This window comes from Lagopus muta, chromosome Z, assembly GCF_023343835.1.
Source record: "Lagopus muta isolate bLagMut1 chromosome Z, bLagMut1 primary, whole genome shotgun sequence".
Taxonomy (NCBI): domain Eukaryota; kingdom Metazoa; phylum Chordata; class Aves; order Galliformes; family Phasianidae; genus Lagopus; species Lagopus muta.
The window spans coordinates 51891382-51912045 of record NC_064472.1 but is presented as its reverse complement, the minus strand read 5'-3'; the positions used below and the strand labels follow the sequence as shown (position 1 = coordinate 51912045).

Below are 20664 nucleotides of genomic sequence, written 5' to 3'. Positions count from 1 at the left end.
TTCCCCCAGTTTGTATAAATACCTGGGACTGCCTCAACCCAAGTGCAGCATCCTGCACTCTGCCTTACTGAACCTCATTATGTTCACATGGGCCCCCTTCTCCACTTCTCCAGCCTGTTCAGGTCTCATGGTCCTGGCAGACATGGGAAGCCTGACCACCCGTGAAGACTGAGGCAATGTACTCATTCAGTACCTCTGCTTTCTCTATGTCAGAGGAAGCCAGCTCCCCATTGCCTTTCATCAGAGGGGGAACACTCTCCTTGGCCTGTCTCCTCCTGCCCATGTACCTGTAGAACCCCCTCTTGTTATCTTTCACATCCCTCGCCAAGTTCAGCTCCATCTGTGCCTTGGCTTTCCTAATCCTATCTCTACGCACACAAACAACAGTCCTGTATTCCTCCCAGGCTGTACAACCCTGCTTTCACTTCCTGTACATTTCCCTCTTTTCTCTCCATTTAAGCTGCAGATCCTTGCACAGCCACGACGATTGCCTGCCTCCCCTGCTCGACTTCATTTGCTGGGGGACAGAGAGCCATTGCACAAATATGCTCCTTCTGGACTGTGTTAAGTCTCCAGATATAAGCATTTTGCTCTATTCCATGAACGCATTCCCTTGCTGTGCTTGTGTCTATCAGAATCACAGCTGATTAGAATCACAGTGATCAGTCTGATGGGAGAAGATTCAATGAAGAAAACTCACGCTGATATACAGCCCAGTGGAAGTAATTATTGTTTTGGAAACAAATTTCTGAGTGTGTAATGAAACGATCAGAGAAAGAAGTCAGCACAGGCAGAGCACAGGAAGGTCAGCTCTTGCTTTATATAAAGCAGTGTGAAATACAGACTCTCCTGAGATTATGCAGAGGAGAGGAAATCTGAAGGAAAAGACACCATACAGAAAATAATTTTTTCTTATATCAGAAGGCATTTTATTTTTTAAAAAATCTTATATTGGTATCTGCCAAGCAAAAAGTTCCAGTGTAAACTATAATTTGTTAAAAAATCAGTGTTCTATTATTTGACTTGAGGATGTGGAAAGAGCTTTTACAGCTTTTATACAATAGTAGATACCTTTCTTGCTCCAAGTTCTACTAACTGCAGAAGTGGGAAAATTGGTCATCTACTTCAAGCCTTAATATCTTAGTCACTGACTTATAAAACTGAACAGGATGACAAAAGTACCTGTATCGATATTGGATTAGTTTTCAGTCCAGCTACAGAGATGTATAAGCTTACCAGTAATTCGATTTTCAATTTCCCCTTGCATCTGTAGGGAGTCCACATAAATGGTCCTGTTTCCAATGATTCGTGCACATGCAATTCCCCTGTATGGTTGACAGAAACCATCTTCATGGTAATCTTCTCTGCAGAAGACAAGTTAGGAACGTATAAGCAGATGTCTAGGAATGCATAACACAGTAATTTTTTATATATTCTTATAAAAGGAGAGAACCCCATAAGATTATAAATTTGAAACTGTTCAATTTCCCAAATGAAACTTTCTTCTCCAGTGCTGTTTTCGCTATCTCAGAAGTATTAACGAGGCACCTTGTAAAAAGAAAAAAAGTGAAACAAAAACTGAGATTAATTTAAACTTCATATACTAATAGTAATGGAATTTGACAGATGAATCTACTAAAAAGCTGCTAGACTGAGACAACAAAACAGATGTTTTTACGTGTCCCCATTCACTTTTGCCATCTAACTGCATCCAGTACAACCAGGCAAAAAGTTGGTTCTCTTCTCCTACCCCACTCTCTCCTTTTCTTCTTTCCTGATGTAGTGAAGGGCAGAAGAGACCTTGCCAAACTTTAATTAAAATAAGGAAAAATCCAAACTCTGAGTTAGGTGAACTATGAAGAATGAAAAGTAATCAAGGTTTCCTCCTCTCTCTGGACAGAATCAATTGCCAAATTCCTCTTCCTACATATAATTTAATTCAATTGAGTTAGTTTGTAAGCCAAATTCAACTCCTTACATCACCATAAATACTCTGGCATAAAAGAACTAGCTCTAAGCCTTGTTGTTCAACACAGCATCCTCAAAGCCCAAGTAAATTATACAGAGCTGATGTGTAGATCATAACTATTTGAGTACTGCAAAAGGACCCTTGTGAAGGAACTCTCAGAGTGAATCTTCACAACACCATGCATTTCCTCTGGTATGGCACAGCCAGTGTGCTAGGATTCACTAGCTTGAGTATTTCCTATGACTCACCACACAGTGTGATGAAAAAAGCATAAAACATTGTCTAGAAAATGATCAATTCTAGGACACCCCTCATCTTTCCTAAGAGTCAGTTCAAACATCTGAGGTACTCCTCTAATACCAGCAATATTTGAAGTATCACATCAATACTCTTCTGCACTTTGTATGCTATTTAAAATATCTTCAGATATTATGTGTTTTGGCTACACATATTTCCATTTCTCTTACAAATATCTTCATCTTTCCTGCTCATCATGTCACATGAGCAGAACCAGGAAATCAGTGAAAATGCATAAAACCCTCAGCTGGGCCATATCTTCACTACAACCTGCTGTCCAACAACAGGTAATCACGATAAGCATCATCATCCAACACCTACCCAATGCTGAGTGCAGCTATCATTTCCAGTATCTTACTCTGTTTTAGAATCTTCCTTTGCTTTTTTTTTTCCTCTCTCCACTATGGTTCCCTGGTAAAGCTCTTCAGGTAAATGACACCTCTATTTCTGAAGTTATAAACTCCCTGGATGTGAAAGGGTGGGCAGGGCTGTCCACATAGGATAGGCAAAAGCTGGGATCATTAGTTAACACCTGAGCAGCTATTCCCCCTTTTCTCCTGGAAAGACGATGACCTTACCCATCATACATGCTGATTTACTATAAGAAGTGCCTCATGTAGTTTTTTGTCCCTTATTTCCCACTACAGTATGATTGTTACTTATTAAAAACCATTCTGTCTGAAAAAGTTTAAACAAATTCTGCTTGCAGAAAGAGGCAATTTGTATATTACAGTGGATGAAGAAAAGGAGGTATCTTTCAGGATCAATTAATTGCCACAACATAATTCTTTCACACTCATAAAAAAAAAACTCTAATTTTGCAACAACTGCAACATGCCTGAGGGGACAAAAATCTCAAAGTGATTTCTCTGTGCCTGCTTCATGATCCTTAACCATCTCAATAGGAAATAAGCAATTCCCATAATGAGCTGAATGAATATTTAACCTATTCAACCTCTTTCTCGAGAATAAATTCAAACTGTTACCCTGCATAACAAAGTTAGCAATGTATCTAAGTGAAACTGTACCTCACACATTAGCTCTCAGGGAAGGCTTCTCTTACCGGCACAAAGTAAAATAAAATAAAATAAAATAAAATAAAATAAAATAAAATAAAATAAAAATCTGTAAAAGCTAGCATGGGTTTGGTGACAAAGGCAGTACGATCCCTTACTTAGCTCAGTTTATTTATTTCTGTCAAGAACTTCTAAATGCAGCTTAGATACTATATATAAACACATATGCTCCCTTCTCTCATGATACAGTTAACTGCTGATTAAACTGAACTGGATATGACCATTACTATGGATGCAAGCAAAAGTAAACAGTAATCTGATGTCAGATACTCTGTCTGTAGCAGAGTTCTTGCTCTATGTGTGTCTTAGCCAAGTCAGAGTTGCCAGTGAGTAGTACATGGTCAGTACTAATAATAAAGTGAAGAAGAGTTACGCCAGTCTTCTGAGCAAAATAGCTGATTTTGAGAAAGCTGTAGTAATGACAGAAAACAGTCTCCTTGCAGATTGCTCTTTCCCTCTGCAACTCAGCACATGGCAAAATGTTTCTGCAGCAAAAAGCAAGGTATAGGAAATTTGATAAAATAGTGCAGGAGAAGCAGCATGCTCAGTTCAAACAGGCGGCTTTGGAACCATATGTCTTTTGATTTGTGCTCTAAATAATATGCCAGCAATTCAGCTGCTGATTAGAGAAGGAGTTTAAAGCTGCTGAAAATAGGCAGAAATACTGACTTTTCAATTTCCTGATCCTTGAGCTTTGAAGTCTGCTCTGATCAAGAACCCTGGTTCTTCCTTCTAAAACCCCAACTTCAATTAGGATGAGTGCCATCCACTAGTTTTTCAGGCTCAGAAAGTTATCTTATGCCAGAACAATAAAGTTAAAAAATAGGTTTTCTAATATAAAGCAGGAAAAAAAAAAAAGGAAAAAAAAAAAAAAGTAGTATCAGTGTTTTTATGTACAATACAAGGTCTATCTAAGGTTAATCTTGTTTAACATGTCTGGAAACATGAAAAACAACTGAGCACAGGTAAAATATCTACATGTTCCTTATCTCACACACACACTCCACCACACAATTGAAAACAGTGTGCTTAGGAGGAGAAGCAGAAGAAATCTGTATAAAATGGAAAACTGAACAGACAAGCAGTGAAAAAGAATGATGAAGGCTTAGTGCTGCAGTGCCTGTCTAATCTCCTCACAGTGACAGAAACTGTGACTTTCATGTACATGTGGGTCTGTAGGAGAGGTATGGAAAGACCTGTGAATTGGAATAGAACACAGAATGCGGTTGAGAATCTCTCAATATAGAGATTTCCTATGAATGATTTGAATCCAGGCCTGTTGCTTTTACGTTGTCAGGAGATGAGACAGATGTTCCGGTGCGGAACTAGTTCTCTGCTCAGATGCCCCTGAGGACCTGAGGTCGGGACGTAACAAACAGCAGCTTGGCCTCATATAGTTAGAAAGAAATGTTATTCAGGACTAATGGCTTTCTTTACCTATAAACTTTATCATGTAACAACTGTTACAAAATAGAAGGTGAAGATGTCCTCCAGAAGCACACAGAGACAAGTCCAGGGGGGCTACACGTATTGCAAAAATTAAAGAGCATTGCTAACCCCTTGCAGTAAGCATTATTTTAATTTCAGGTGACACAGAACGAACACTCAACAAAAGACTATGAAAGAAAACACCTAGGAAACAAAGAGGCTTTTCTGAACGGAAAGTCTCATAAGCTGAAAGAATACATCTGGGTATAATACACAACATGACATCTATGTAACACAATCTATTGTATGCAATTGCCACAGTCAAGTAGGCCAGAGGGCAAATGAAACAAAAGAAGTCCCAGTAAATAAAAGGCAATTGTGGAAATTCTGTTCAATACTAAGATCATCTTGTGAAGCATGTAAGCCTAAAGAGGGTTTTCAGCATTTATTTCATGCTCCTGCAAACACAGTCAGAGCTGACCTACTACCTTTACATGCAAATGGAGGAAGTCCTTGAATGCATACATCAGCATGATAGAGATTCAGATTAAAATGCAAGCAAGCCCAGAGAATTCCTTGAAAGAACGATGGTTAACACTGAAAATTAAGTAACTAGAAATCAGTTCTGGCACAGGAGCAAGCTGGAGAAGGGGGAACTAAACAACTTGCAGTAAATAAAATAGTAAAGTAATTATAATAGTTGGCATTGCAATTATTTTAGCACTGAGAGTTATATTCAAGTAGTCTCCTAAAACTCATTTTTTAAGATGCCATAGAAAAGAGAAAAACAAATCTTCTGTATGCAAAATTGAAACACTGTTTGTTCAAAGAATATTTGCATATAGTCAAAAACACCAATTCATCAATTTTTTTGATTGCCAATCAAAATTCTGGAGTCCACTTTGCAGTTTTGAACCAAGTAAGAAGACAAAGTTCTTGAAGATTCAAGTTAGAAAGATTCAATACACGTAAGAAAAAAAGTCAATCTACACTTTTAACAAAGCTAACATGTTATTTAGAATTTTGAGAGTAATTTGTTTCAGTACAATGAAGTAATAAACTTATAAATTATTTAGAGGGATCTTCATTCAAACAAATTATAGGGTTTTGTTAGTTAAAGAGGTAAGCCACATTAGTGTGTGGGAAGTGTGTTAAAAAGCACTGCAACATCAGGGATTTCTGGTTTTAATACATGTATACATCCATGGTTTGTTTACACTGCACCTCTAACTGTTAAAATCTGGTACTATAATCCTTGTTATTTGTTCCTTCTACTCTCAATATAGAACATTTCAAGGGAGGGATCACTTTTCAATGGCTAAAATGAATTCACACGTCACAGCATTCACTATCTCCTACTAATACAGGTTTACACTACGGAGAAGAGAAACATGCTATCTTCATCATATGTAATCTCATTTCTATGAAACTTGCTTCCAGTCAAAAATATAGTAAGTCCATATTACTATCACTGTAGAAAAATACCTAACACTTCCAGGTCAGGTTTGTATCTTGAAATTTCTGATAAAAGTATCAAAGAAAAGCAAAGCAAATTTTTAATGCAGTTTCTTCTTCAGTCAGGAAGAATATTGCTTTTTAAATAGGATATAAAATTGCTCCTTTTCATAGACTTCATAATGTACTAAGGAGATCAATGAAAGTTGATATTACCGACTTGTGAATCAATATGAGTAGTGTATAAACATTTGATAAAGAACGGGATTTTTTTTAAAGCCATATTGGTTTTTGGTTCATCCATTAAGAAGGGTTGGGTTAATGCCAGCTGCTCCTGATGTTACTCATAATTTCTTTCTATAAGTAACACATACGATGAATTGAAGGCTCCATTAAACTTTTCAAAACATGGATGTATAGGAAAAATCTAAAACAAAACAAATCAAAACAAACAAACAAAAACAAACAAAAAAAACAAAAAAAACCCCAGCGTTGATACCACATATGCAGGGCTGAGTCCCACTCGAAAAAGCCAAAGATGACAAGGAAAAGGATATGATAGGGAAAATGCTGCTGCTGCAGCAGGGCCCTATCTAGCTGGAGGCACCTTCGGCCAGCACTGCAGGGAATGGCATGTGCTTCTTGCCCTACCTGCTCCCATGCTCAGAACAAACAGCTTCATTCTTTGGCCAAAGGTCTATCTGCAGATGATCCACCTTTCTGGCACAAAAAATCATTTGCTTGCACATCTTCACAGGCATCTAAAGATTTGCAGTCTTGGGATCACAGAAAACAGCAATCTTAGTTAAAATGTCAAAGAGACATCACTGAGGTAAAAAATGGATACAAAAATTTCTTCTGTTCACTGAAGGACTGTAATAAATAGTATCAGTAAAGGAGCTCAGTGTTAAAAAGTCAAATCTAACAGGTGGGGAAATTTGTATATACGGTCATAGCTGAGTTGAAGTCAATGGACCTATGACAATTTACACTCACCAGGGATATGGCCCGTGAATTTCGCTACCAGATGCTCACCGAGTTTAACAACATTCCCCTACATTAGCATTACAAGTTAGATAAATACTAATGAGTAGCATTTATTTCTGTGCTCTTATCTGAGAAAAAAATGTAGTAAGAGATAAAACCTAAAAAAAAAAAGGTAATTAACGTCACATTTACAGAGCAATTGTGCTGAGTGTGATTTGAATATCTGCTAGTTGTTAAAAAGTATGTTGTGAATTGAAACTCTAGATTCAATGTCCAAGTAGAAAATTACAATTACTTATTCCACTGATTCTACTAAATGATGATTTTGTTAATCATAGTACTCAAGGTACCATTTCAAATCAGATAATAGATAAAGCGTATCACTGAAATTTCATTAATGAAAGCACAGCTGGAAACAAATTTAGTCTATGCAACAAAGTAGAGAAAAATAAGATGTCAGACAGCAACTTCTCAATAACCTTATTTTTAGCCTACCACAAATATTCCCACAAACGATAACAAAAGTTACGTTTTAAAATGCAAAGCTCAGATTTTAAAGTCTGCTTCTAAAATTCATTTTATATGTACATTCATGAGTCATAAAAGGAGGATGGTTTTAAAGCAAGGAATTTAAAAGGCATTTAAATATACAAAAGAAGAGGAGGGCATCAATAATGTTTGAGCTGGTCTCCATTGAATCACAAACCAAACTGCTGTACTCAAAAAGCACTGCTTTTCATGGGTGTCAGCACTTCCAAATGAGCCATGCCCTTGCAGCAAGCTCCTGCGTTTAAAGATTTAAGTGGATTAAAATCCATGAAAATTGGTATTGACGACCCTTCTTTCACTGAATCATTTTCCATCACACCTCTAACACAAAATACGCTGCACTCACTAGAAAAATGTAGGAAAGAATTAAATATATAAAACAGTGGCAAGGAGTGCATGGCATCCTACTGGTCTTTAAGGGTATCCTGCACACTCAGATATTTATTACTCTTGTATATACTTACAAGAGGTTTCATTGCACCAAAACATAGTACTTCTCAACTACATAGAGAAGTAGAGACACAGGGGGGCTGTTCCTATGAAGGCTGTAGGAACATACAAGTGACTCTACAGAAATACAGGTTACTGTACTGTTCTATCCACGACCCAGCACAGTCACTCAGTGAGTAACAATAACTCCAGCTTTTGGCATATCTGCTTAATCATTTAAGCCATTTGCCAGGAGACAGAAGATAAATAATTTTGACATTTGTAATGCAGACTGTCCATCATGAAGATGAAAGAAGCAAAGCTAAACAAGAACACCTGCTTTATAAATTTCCACAAGGAGCAGAAGATTGTTCCTGGATGCATTACCAGCCATCATCCTCTGACAACCACAAACTCTTTTTCAATTTCTTTCAATTTACTGACACAATATTTTTCTAAGTTCTCCCACTGCTTTCCTAGGTCTCAACGTGTTGGGACAAAGCCTTGAAATCACGAGTCAGCTGGAAATCCAAGGAAGGATGCCAGTCTTTGTTGAGTATTGGGTATTCTCAACAAAAACATCTCTGTTATCATTAGAGTTACAGAAGAATTTTAAAATGAAAAAGCTTCAGGAAGCCATACACATGGGAATGTATTCCAGATTTTTGCTTACCAAAGAAATCATAGAGCCTCCCTCCACACTTTTTTCTTTAAAAACAAGCTATCTTTCCTGGTATGTTACGACTGTGTAATAAATGGTATCCCTCTAACATCCCTGGGGAAAATCTGTAGGACCAATGAGCCTTTCACAGTTCCTCTAACAAGCAGCTCCCTGTTTCTCCCACTGCCAGAAAACAGAATTCTCCCTCACTTTTTATCTTTCCTTCTTATTCCATGCTACCTCTGAGCAAGTATACACAGCTCAGCCCTACGAAGATCTTGGAAATATTATATTATTGCTCATTTCATTAAAATCCATTGGCAAGATTTTATATGCATGTCTGCCTATGACAGGTAGGAGGTGGAAAGTCTTGAGAAAAAAAGAAGACTGAGAAAGCATAGTCAAAAACAACAGCCATAGAAACCCAAAGAGAAGAGAAGGAGGCTACAACAAGAACAACAGAATTATTTTAAAAATAAATATGAAACACCATGGAAATGTCTCAAGCTTTTTTATTAGCATTATCCTTAATGATGGGAAATACAGCAGTTTTCTGTAAAGTGTTTCTTAGCTTTTTTAAATATGGCAAAAAAAAAAATTCAAACATTTTTGTGAAAAATAGTTTTTAGTCATTTCAATTGAAAATTGTTTCGGAATTAAAAATGTTTTACCTGGACAAGTCCAAAAATGAAAGGAACCATATGGATATAATTTTTTTTTCCTTTTTGTTTTTTAAGATAACAAAGGTGGTTTTGTTATTTCAGAGAAGACAGAGATAACGTGTCAATTGGAGAAATCATCACAGCATAGGGAAGAAATTCAAGGTTGCATAATTACAAGTATATGTAAGTGTGAACCTTCAGAGTTCTTCACAGATAATTTTTATTAAAGCTACAATACCACCAACTGTTCATACAATATTAAAATGTCAGTTTCACAATAATTTTTCCAGTCTAAAGAAAAAAAAAACACACACCAAAACCCAAAAAACTGGCATGTTCTGTTTATTAGAAAACCCAAGCACCAAGTAAGGGATTTCTTTACAAGCATCTGAGCGCTAATATGAAATACTCGTTAGATTTTCTGATACTTTTTATGGATGAAACAGGAATGACTTATTGTAGGCAATACTGAAGGAAGTCACAGCCTGGGAATGTTTTAGTGTTAGAGGCAATTTTCATAGCTCTTCTAGAAAAAAAATCAGAGCCGGAATCTTCCAAAGATCAAAGCTAATTTATCTCTTTTTAACTTCAAAATATATGGCTCAGGTGATCTGAAAGACAGGTCCTGAGAAAAAACACTATTTCTGTCATTAAAGAAAAGTCGAAAATAAAATGCACATTCCAAAAACCAAACCACTACCAGGAAAAAGAACAGCCATTTGATTGCAACGCTGCCATGTTCCCTGCTACTGAGCAGACACCTGAGACATGTTGGGACATGCCTTTTGCTAAACCCACGGAACACTACACAAATCTGTCCAGCCTTTATGTCGTTTCCATCTCATCCCAGCCTGTGAGAGAGCAGACAGTAAGTTCTGCAAATACCCAATCTACAGCAAACTTCAGAGTGTGTGAGAAAACGAAACAGTTTGGCAACTGTGTCATGGTTATAGCTTAAGGTTAAATGAGGCAATTATACAAGGAGCTTGCTAAGAGCCCAGGAAGACAAAGAATTCAGGCACCGGAGGCAGTAGCAGGTTGGGGGTGCATAAAGAGGCTTCTACCAGAAGAGCACACAGTTCTCCTTAATCTGGAGCAAAACTTAATATTTTTTTCTCTTGCTATTCATTTCTGTCAACTTGTAAGTGTGCTCCTTCTCCTTTGGGCTGGTCTGCTCTGAGACAGTAGCCTGTTATTACTGCTATCTGCTCCAGCAACAGAGCTCTGGTTGGTACGGGTAAGGAATACAGACCTCACAAAGTATTCTGATGTGTCATCACGATTCCACATAATAGGATTGTTGATTTTCTCCAGATTAGGAAAACTAGCTTCTACACAGGAAATTTAATGCCAGTTACTATCAGAGCCCCTGAATTCTCAAGAAGAAAAATAGACATGAGTTCCTCTGCCCAGCCACTGAAACAGGATAGGAACAAGCCACTCTTGGCTGAGCAGCAACATCTGTGGGGCTGGTGGCACAGTGCCTTGAAGCACCCACATCTGTTGAAAGGTCTGTCCAGGCCTCATGCATTCCTAAATGACAATTTCCCCCTTCTTTTCTTCCTTTGAACTTTAAACCACTTACGGAACATTTATCGCAACTCATTTACTTTCACCCCTGTTCTTTTCATTTTTCCTATTCATACGCTTACTATTGGTTAAATATATTTTTAAATTAAATTCTTATGAAAATGTAATACTGGATACTGCATTTTGCCTCAAACAAAGCAAAACAGTTCACATGCAAAATTCACTGTTGCAATTTGTTTTCATATGCCACACGCAGGATATCACACAAACATTATTACATGTTAGGATGTCAGTAGCAATTCTAGCCGCTCCACAGCTCCATAAATTAATCTAATCAGGCTTGACATTACTAAACTGTTCATTAATATGAACAAATAGGGAAAACTCAACTAGGAAATCAAATGTATCTCCTAAGTTTAGCATGTCAGGACTTAGCTCCTAATGGTTGAAAATGGAGATCATATGAATACTGATACACCTCTCAGTCTGAGTGACAGAAAATTTACAAGCGACTGCATATTGCATTGTCTTGAAACTACTGGGTATTAAGAATATGTTTTAAAGTAACAATTAATAAACCGAATTTTGTTACAGAAGAAAGTAGGAAGGCAGTCTGCATTCTTCTCACCAGAAGTGCACAGGTTTATTCTTTTTTTTTTTTTTTTTTTACACCATTCAGTCCCAAAGTAGATTTTTTTCTTTCTTTCTTTCTTTCTTTCTTTCTTTCTTCCTTTCTTCCTTTCTTCCTTTCTTCCTTTCTTTCTTTCTTCCTTTCTTCCTTTCTTCCTTTCTTTCTCTTTCTTTCTTTCTTTCTTTCTTTCTTTCTTTCTTTCTTTCTTTCTTTCTTTCTTTCTTTCTTTCTTTCTTTCTTTCTTTCTTTCTTCCTTTCTTCCTTTCTTTCTTTTTCCTTTCTTCCTTTCTTCCTTTCTTCCTTTCTTCCTTCCTTTCTTTCTTTCTTTCTTTCTTTCTTTCTTTCTTTCTTTCTTTCTTTCTTTCTTTCTTTCTTTCTTTCTTTCTTTCTTTCTTTCTTTCTTTCTTTCTTTCTTTCTTTCTTTCTTTCTTTCTTTCTTTCTTTCTTTCTTTCTTTCTTTCTTTCTTTCTTTCTTTCTTTCTTTCTTTCTTTCTTTCTTTCTTTTTCTGGAGAGAAACTTCTAAAATTAACACTGTATGTGTTTCCCTCATCATTCTGCTCATTGCTTTGCAACCTGAAACTACTTTATTCCATGATGTGGGAAAAAAAGATTTTTTTTCAAGTGTGTTTTGTAAAACTGCCAGATGAGAACACCAGGATTTCTGTACAGAGGCCATCCTGCTGAGACTTACCTTCTCTACTGAGCTAAAACAACCAATTTCCCAATTTGAAGGAAAGCATAGTAAGATGAGTGGAAATGAAAATAAATGCTTTAGGGGGAAAAGACCTGTGTCTCTGTGTGAGCACATAGGTTTAAAAACAAAATTTCTGTGATATACCAAATATTATCTCCCATGTGAAGCAATCCATTTTCTCTTTTGTGTTACAATCAGATTTTCCACATAAGAAATGGAACTCTTATAAATGATTTTTCTGAGAAGCATGAGAGAGACTTTGCCTAAGATGAGCTTCTTGCCATTTTAATTTTAGAGTAGTATTACAGTATTCCTTCAAAGACTTCAGATATTAGGATTAATAAAGCAGTACCAATTTTAAAAAGCAAATTTCCTTACTATTTCTTTTTCCTACTCTCTCTTTTTTGAAACAGTGCACTTTACCACATTCTGTGTTATTTAGTTTTGAGGGAAAATGTTTCAATTTTATCAGTTTGTGCCATCTGCTTCACCTTTTGTCAAGTACAAAAAAAATAAATTGCATCTATTGTTTGTTAGGATCATCCAAAGAACAAAATTGTACAAAATATAAGGAAAAAATGAACCATAAAGCGATAAAAATTGAAAGGATTATTTATGGTGTGGTGTTACAACATTAGCTTATTTTGTTAAATAGGCCACTTTCCATTAGAATAGTGTGCCTCTGCTTTAGAGCCTAACTACAATATTCACCCTTTCCCTGTATGCACTTAGGAGCTATTCAGTGCCCTAAGGAACTCTAATTAAACACAGTGTGGCATCCAATGCTGACAGGAAGTCTTAGGGACATTTAACTGTCCTTTTGTAAGACATACAATAAATACTTTGAAAGTCATTTAAGCTACAGAATGAAAGAAAGAAGGGAAGGGAGAGAGGGAGGAAGTAAAATCAAAACAAACTAAAGATCCCTGGTTATATCAGGGATGTCCAACAGCTGCAAGAACTACTTGCCAAAAGCCCAAAAGCCATTGCTACTTTGAAAATCAATTTACATGTATCCTTAAAAGGATCAACAAATGTCTTCTTTTGCTTACAGTTTATTTGGTAGTTTAATATAAATTGCTTCACCGAGATGTCCAAACCCAGACACCTGCTGCTGATCTTGAATTTGTTGGAAGAGGGCAAATTGGTGTCACATTTTTTACAAACTCAGAGCTGTGTGCTGCTCTTGGCCATACATGCACATCTCAGAATTTCTCAGCATAGTAGGAGGGATGCTTTCCCTGCCCACTATGGTACTATGGGTAAATTCTCTAGACACAAACCATCAACTATCTTTAATATCCATCTGTAAGTTAAACTTCCAAATTTTGGAAAAGCTTTGGAACCTTCTCTTAGAAAAGAGAAGGTTCATATGCTTTGTTGTACTGCCTGCTTGGTTCCCATATACAAAAACCAAAGTGGTATGCATTACATTTATTACATATTCCACCCATTTAAAAGGGTTCTATTGCTGTACAGCTAGGAGAAGGTGTTTCTCCAAATTTAACCCGAAGTCAGCTTAACTGTAAGAGCAGACAAAAGTGTAATTAACTGACACTTCTTCCTAAGCTGTTTAGAAGCCTTGACCAAAAGCAGGCAAGTCCCATAAGCATAACTTTTTGGCACCGCAATCAGGCTCTCACATAGTGCAGCGCAAAATAGCTGCAATTACACTGTAAAATTCAGGGGCATTTGATTTCTATAGTATTTCAATAGTATGACAGAGAAGGTACAGCTTTTCTGGAGGTTTGTTTTTACTCACTTTTGCATGTGCTTGGCGTAATTTTGTGGAAGTTTCTGAACTAGTAAGTAGTGGACTAGTAAGTGTAACAGAATGAAATAAAATATTAACCATTTTTTCAGTGTTCCCTGGCAACTTCTTTCTTCTGTTCATTCCTTCCTTTAAAATGAAGGAAAAACCAGCCACTTAACAATAGTTTCTTCAGATAACAAGTTGCAGATAATGCAGACACAGCTTCTGGCTTCACGTGCATGTCTCAGGGTCACACCTGGTAAGATTGAATATTGGCTAGGAGAAACATAATCTCTGCTCTGCAGAATAGAAAGAAGGCTGTCCTATGCACAGACAGTTGTGTCTGCTCCACAGTGTTAATCATGTTAGTTACAATACACACTTGATGTTTAAATTAATTAATTTTCTAAGTCCATGTTGAACTCATACTTCTGTCACTGCATAACATAGATACTTCACAATTTAATCACTAATGCTTAGAAAATGTGTAAATGGAAGATTAAAGCCAAGTAAATAATGTAATGTGGGAAGAAGCCAGAATCTTGTGTGGTACCAAGTAACCCAAACGAGTACTTCTGCCTTGAATTACACATATTCTAGGTTTTTCATGAGAAAAAAAAAAAAATGGTGTTGTTCAAAATAACAAATGTAAGTGTAGAATAAAATGTCTCCATTCCCATTACAGACAGCTAACTATGCTTCTTCTGACTCTATCATACAGCTCTGGACCAAACAATTTTCAGTTACATACTTGTTTGTGACAATATAATTATGAGCCCTACTAGGATACTGTGTAAGTGGAGTAAAAAAAAAAATAATAATAATAATAATTACTACACCAAAAAAAATTACATTCTAAAGTAGATAAGAGAAATACATCATGAAAAAAGAAGAGTTATGGCTGATTCACTGAAGCCTTGTTATCTACAAATTTCTGGTCTCAGCCTACGCAGTTTGTAAAAGGACACTTAAAGAGGTGGACCAGTAGATCCACTGATCCACTAATCACCAGTGGATCAAAATTCTCTGATAAGACTCCGTGTCTCACACCAAGGTAAAATACAGACTTCCCTCCAACCCTGAAATTAAAAGGAAACTAACACACAGGGGCTAGAAAGAAACTGCAGCATGTTCCAGCCAGATCCCCAAACTGGATTGTGAGAGAGAGGGCCAGGAAATCTGCCAAGGCAAACATTTGCTGTTTAATGTGGACCAGCTTGGGACAATTTTTGCCTCAGTTCCTCATTTGTTAGATAGGAACAATATTCCCAGCTTTCAAGAGAGAGAATGCACCCTAAACATTTTGAAGTTATCTGATTGCTAATAGTGAAAGGCACAGAAATTCTGAAGATTGACCTTATATCCATTTGATGTATAAGAAACGGAGAGACAAAGGTTAAACAAGTTGCTGCAGTCACACATGGAGACAGGAGCATAGCCAGAAATTGAATCCAGACCTTTGAAATTACAGTCCAGTCTTTTAACCACAAAATTCTTCTTCTTGCTTGATTAAAGCAGGAAACCAGAACACAAAGTATGTGCTTATTCTCCAACTTCAACATGGTACCACAAATATCTATAGAAAAATATATATACTTCAGATATGGTCATCTCAGTTAAGTGTGTATTCTGAAACAAAAGGCAAGTATTTTTTTTACAGCAAACATTTTTTTCAGGAGTAGTCTGTAGTAGTTTTATGATTTGTATCAGTACTCCATATCTTAACATCATGTAGTGCACTGTGAGTTAAAGAGTTAATGATGCAGTTCTGTGGATTGTTCTTAATTCCAGTTACTTGGTCTCAAAAAAGCAAACTACAGCTCTCAGAAGACTTCATAATTGCATTTCTGTTTTCCATTCGGAGTGAAGGATAAAACTGACTGGGAGGCACAACACTGTCTATTTCTCTGCCCGCTTTGCTGTGTGTTCTCCTATCTGTCTCACCTACAGCATTAGAGCAAGGTCTTTGGTTTGAGACACTCTGTCTCTCATTTTATTTATTAGCTTCAATTCCAATTATATTGTATTTTATTGTATTGCCTCTCATTCCACTATCATATTTAGTAAATTTGTTGTTTTTCTTAGCTTGTTATCACTGTTCCTTTTTGTTTCATCCAGGCCCATCTCCCTATCTTTTCCCCTCTCCCCTCAGGGTGTGGGAGTGTGAATCCCTTCGTCCCCTGTCACCGAACTTTTCTTTCTCTTTTTCAAGGTCTCACAGCCTCTTTTCCAGCTTGCAATAATGTGTAAATTTATCATATAATTGCACCCACAACAAGGCTGTATGACCACCTCTCACATCAGACACAAGGTCACCACTCTGCAAGGGCACAGGTGTGCTTTGTCTACATAATAAACATGGGCTATGCAAGCTCACCCTTACCTTGGGATTCCTCATCAGAGTCTTAACTCATATGAGCAGTTGGACTAGATGATCTTTTCAAGGGTCCCTTCCAACCTAAACAATTCTATGATTCCATGTTATTAGTCTTCAAAGACATTCTATTTTCAATCATTTGAAAGAATTTTTTTCCCATCTACATTTTTTTTCTTATTTTCAACTGACTGATTTTCTGAGTTCTTGCTATTAACACACACTGCCTGAATGAAACAACGTTTGTGAGGCCTGCAAATTTATTCTGAATTGTTTGTATCTCAAAAGCTCCTCCCTAAGGTAATGGCAACTCTTACTTAATAAAGATGTTTCTTCCCACCTGTTTTTCCTTACAATTGTTAAGTAGACAGTCATCTGTGACTGAAAATTTAGAACCAGCATTAATCAGAGCTCAATTAAAAAATGAATTCTTATGCTTTGAAATCCTAGTTCCCCTACGCAGCTCTTAGAAGAAGACATTCAGCTCCTGCCATAATAAGCAGACCACACCAAGTACACATGTGAAAAGCATAGCACTTGTAACAGAGTGCTCTTGTGCTCTTTTCGTTTCTGCTAAAACCTTACCATAGTTTCCAGAAGACTTTACTGCCAACAAATTGTTTGGTATCTTCCATCCCAAATCCCCTCAAAGAAGTTTCCACTACTGTCAAAGACTACATGAGGAATGATGTCTTCAAACCAGGAAGTTGCCTGATCGGTAAAATTTAATCTAACTTTTCAAGTTAAGAGAAAAGTAAGTTAAACTACTGAAGTCTTCTTAGAATAATATTGTCTTGTAAGAGCAGCATCTCAGGAAGGGAAGGCAGCTGCTTCTGCCTTTCTATTCTTAGACTTGAAGAGATTTGCATCCATTGCTTAAATGTAAACTATGCTAAAATACCATTCTCTGATATATACAATCCAATTTTTTAATGTCCACACATTCACACCTTTCTCATCGGACAGAACAACTCTCTTGAGAAGGGAAAAAGTAAATGATGTTACTCATGCAAAAAATATAGCAGCATTAAGCAGGAAAAGAAAGAATTCACCCTGCTGGCTGGTATTATAGTAGTGCAGTCCTCTAGTAACACGGTCCTTTGTACAGAAAAAGGCTGCTCAGAGGTAGTGTTTTTCCTTGTGTGTTTTTTTTTGTTTGTTTGTTTGTTTTAGTTCCTTTATAATCAAATTTCTACTAGCTATTAATTTTTGATAAATAATTTGGATAGATTATATTTTCCATTTCTATAGAATTGTAACTTTCTGTAACTTTCACAGAAGACAAATACTTCTTCAACCTCTCCAAAAGACAAAACAAAACCATGAAACAAACAAAACAACACAAAAAGAACAAGAAACAACAACAACAGAAGTCCCTAACTTGCACACAAGGTGTTCACTTTGAAAATGTTGATGAAATGTTCACATTTTGTTTTTAATGGAAATTTCTTGACTTCAGTACAAGAAATTCAAGGCCCTTTTTTTGCACTGCTAAACATGACTTCATAATGCACATTTTATCTACAGCAATTCTAAATTTTTAGATAATTTCTAAAAATCCATAGCGAAACACATGGGATACGTAAAAATACCTTGCTAGATGTTATCTGTATAGTTAAAGGTTTTTATCCTGTAATATTCCATTTGGTACAGTTTTAAACCAAGATACAGTGGTTTTAGGTTTCAAAACTTTCAATTAAGCATGTCTTTTTGGAAACATTAATGCCAGGAGGAATGGCACTCTGGGAGGTTCAACACCAGACAGTGTTGTGTAGCCAGCAAACGAAGAGCCCACTGCTCTATATCAGCCCCTTCCGAGCATCTAGGTATTTCAGTAATCATTTTCCCCATTTCTTTTCTCTGGTTTATAAGTTGACTTGCACAATTTTAAACAAAATATTCAATTAAAAAAAAAAAACCACCAACAAAAAAAAACTAGCACTACCAAATTATAGCATTTTATTTGCAAGAGTCATGGAGCAGAGGAACATAGGAACAACTGTAAGGCATAGGAAGAGAAAATAGAAAGAAGAGTAATGTAAGAAGAAAGGATGTGAAAATTGGAAAGATGTACAGAACTGGTTAAATAGGAAGGTGCAAAAAAATGGAAATAGAAATTATACAATTAGGTAAAAATATACCTTTGCTGCACACCCCTACACCTCATACGCTAATTCTCTCAAGACTTCTCTCTCAACCTCCAAGCTCAGGTACTTTTTCTTAAGTTTCAGCTGTCTCTTCCATTTAGTGGATGTGCAAAATATCTGCCAGCATTATACTTTTTACTTTTCATCTCACTTCCAATGGTAGGCCCAAAAACAAGATGGCAAGCTACTGCTTCAAGGTCCAACACTTATGTTATTAGTTCAGGATCAGTTTAGAGGTGTCATAATCCCTAACTAGTATCTAATTCATTGTATTTCCCAAATAATTGGATTTTAAAAGCTATTTTTTTATTTTAACCAATCATTCAAAACCTGTATAAATTAATAACAGATTGATCAAATATAAAGTAAAGTAGGAATGAAAGGTACTACCTAAGAAGTATTAATTCAATTCCCCTTTTAGTGGGCAAGTAATTAAGAAACTGTCACAACTTGATTATGAAAGTATGTTACTTGTAGAGTAGCAACGATCTAATGTTCAATGCATGAAAAGCTGCTGGAAAATACTATGGAAACCAAAAGAAATAAGATGAATTATTTCTCTAACAATATGAAATTAATTAATGTAGAACCTATATTCCAGCATTTCACCTTGTTCTTAGATCTCAGTACTCTTCAGCTGTATTTGAGAACAGTGTTCTCTGAACTTAAGTTCAGTGCTTCAGTATGTGTATTTTAGTTCATTATCTCTTGTCTCAGTCACTGCCTTTCCATCTTGTAAAAGATCACTAAGCTTCCCGGCAACTCACTGATTTCCCTTTGTAGGGCAATTGCAAAACAGTTTTCTGAAATATACTGTGTGCAGTCTTAAATAGGATTTCAGTTACTAGAAAAATCATTACATTTTTTTCAGTATACAGTTTTGAACAGCTGAATAGCAATCAATTTCAAGAAAAATATGAAACCTTGTGAAAATTATCTAAATTCATTTGCACATACTATGCATACATAAAATTAAAGAATGTGGTATTATTTTCGTATATGTAAGACTGTTGATTGATTGAGATATAAAGGGAATGGAGTAGTGGTCAGACCATTGCAGCCACGTACGGCATTGCCACCCAAGTCATTGGCACTTCAGTACTCACAAACACTGATTAGAAATATACACTTGAAAAACATCCACGTGTCTTCACAAAGTTGCTTTACTACATTACCAATGGTAACTTCATGCAATTAACACAGAAAAGGTCTCACGCTGCATTTCTTGTGTCATTAACTGATAGGCTGTAAAACCTATCTAAAGAAACTACACAGTACATGTTATTGAAACTAAAACTAATACATAAAGCAAGCACTGAGCTCATCTATGCTAATCTTTATGACTGCATCTGCAAGCGAGCTGAAATAGCTAAGAAAAATCGCTAAGTCACCACTGAAGTCAAAATGACACCTAACAAACAGGGGTTACTCAATTGTTCAAAGAGAAGATTTTAATCCTGTTTTATCTTACTTTTCAAGCCACAACAGTATGACATGGGTAGATTTACAACTGCAGCAACCTAAGCATTTTATCCATTCATTTTTAACCACTCATCCAGCCAATACTTGCCCTGTAAATAAATAATGTTCAAACATCATGACTCTGTGGTATTCTGATTGTTCAAAATATGAAAAAAGCAAAGATAAACTTCTCAGAAACATCTGACCAAACTCAAACTCACAGAAACATAATGCTATCCCAATCAGTCATCTGTGAGTTTTCAATCATACTGGATATTTTTAGCAAAAACATTGTGGTCAAAGGCAGTATTTACTGAGTTTATGAAACAAATTCTTACAGAACAAAATTGGTCAGAGTACATTAAGTAATTTTCCAACATGTACTTACTGAAGATTGTGATTTGGGCTGTTTGTTGGACCTGCAAATATAAAATAAACAAACATTGCTCGCAAATTTGGCTCAAGGAAACTGCATAAAAAAAGTCAATAGCAAACTGTCTCTTCAAGGAAAGTTAACCTCAAGATTCAAACAAAAGCCTCTAGGTTCCCACAAGTAATTA

The 20664-nt window shown here is 36.3% G+C and overlaps 1 protein-coding gene across 1 annotated transcript in view; it reads right to left on the bottom strand.

Moving 5' to 3' along the window:
- ROR2 (receptor tyrosine kinase like orphan receptor 2) overlaps window positions 1–20664 on the bottom strand; it is a 150709-nt gene that overhangs the window by 12467 nt on the left and 117578 nt on the right. The window contains exons 4-5 of the mRNA XM_048931255.1: window positions 20493–20523; window positions 1237–1364 (exon numbers count right to left, since the gene is read on the bottom strand). Coding sequence (XP_048787212.1) covers window positions 1237–1364; window positions 20493–20523 — 159 coding nt within the window. The remainder of the gene's footprint in view (window positions 1–1236; window positions 1365–20492; window positions 20524–20664) is intronic.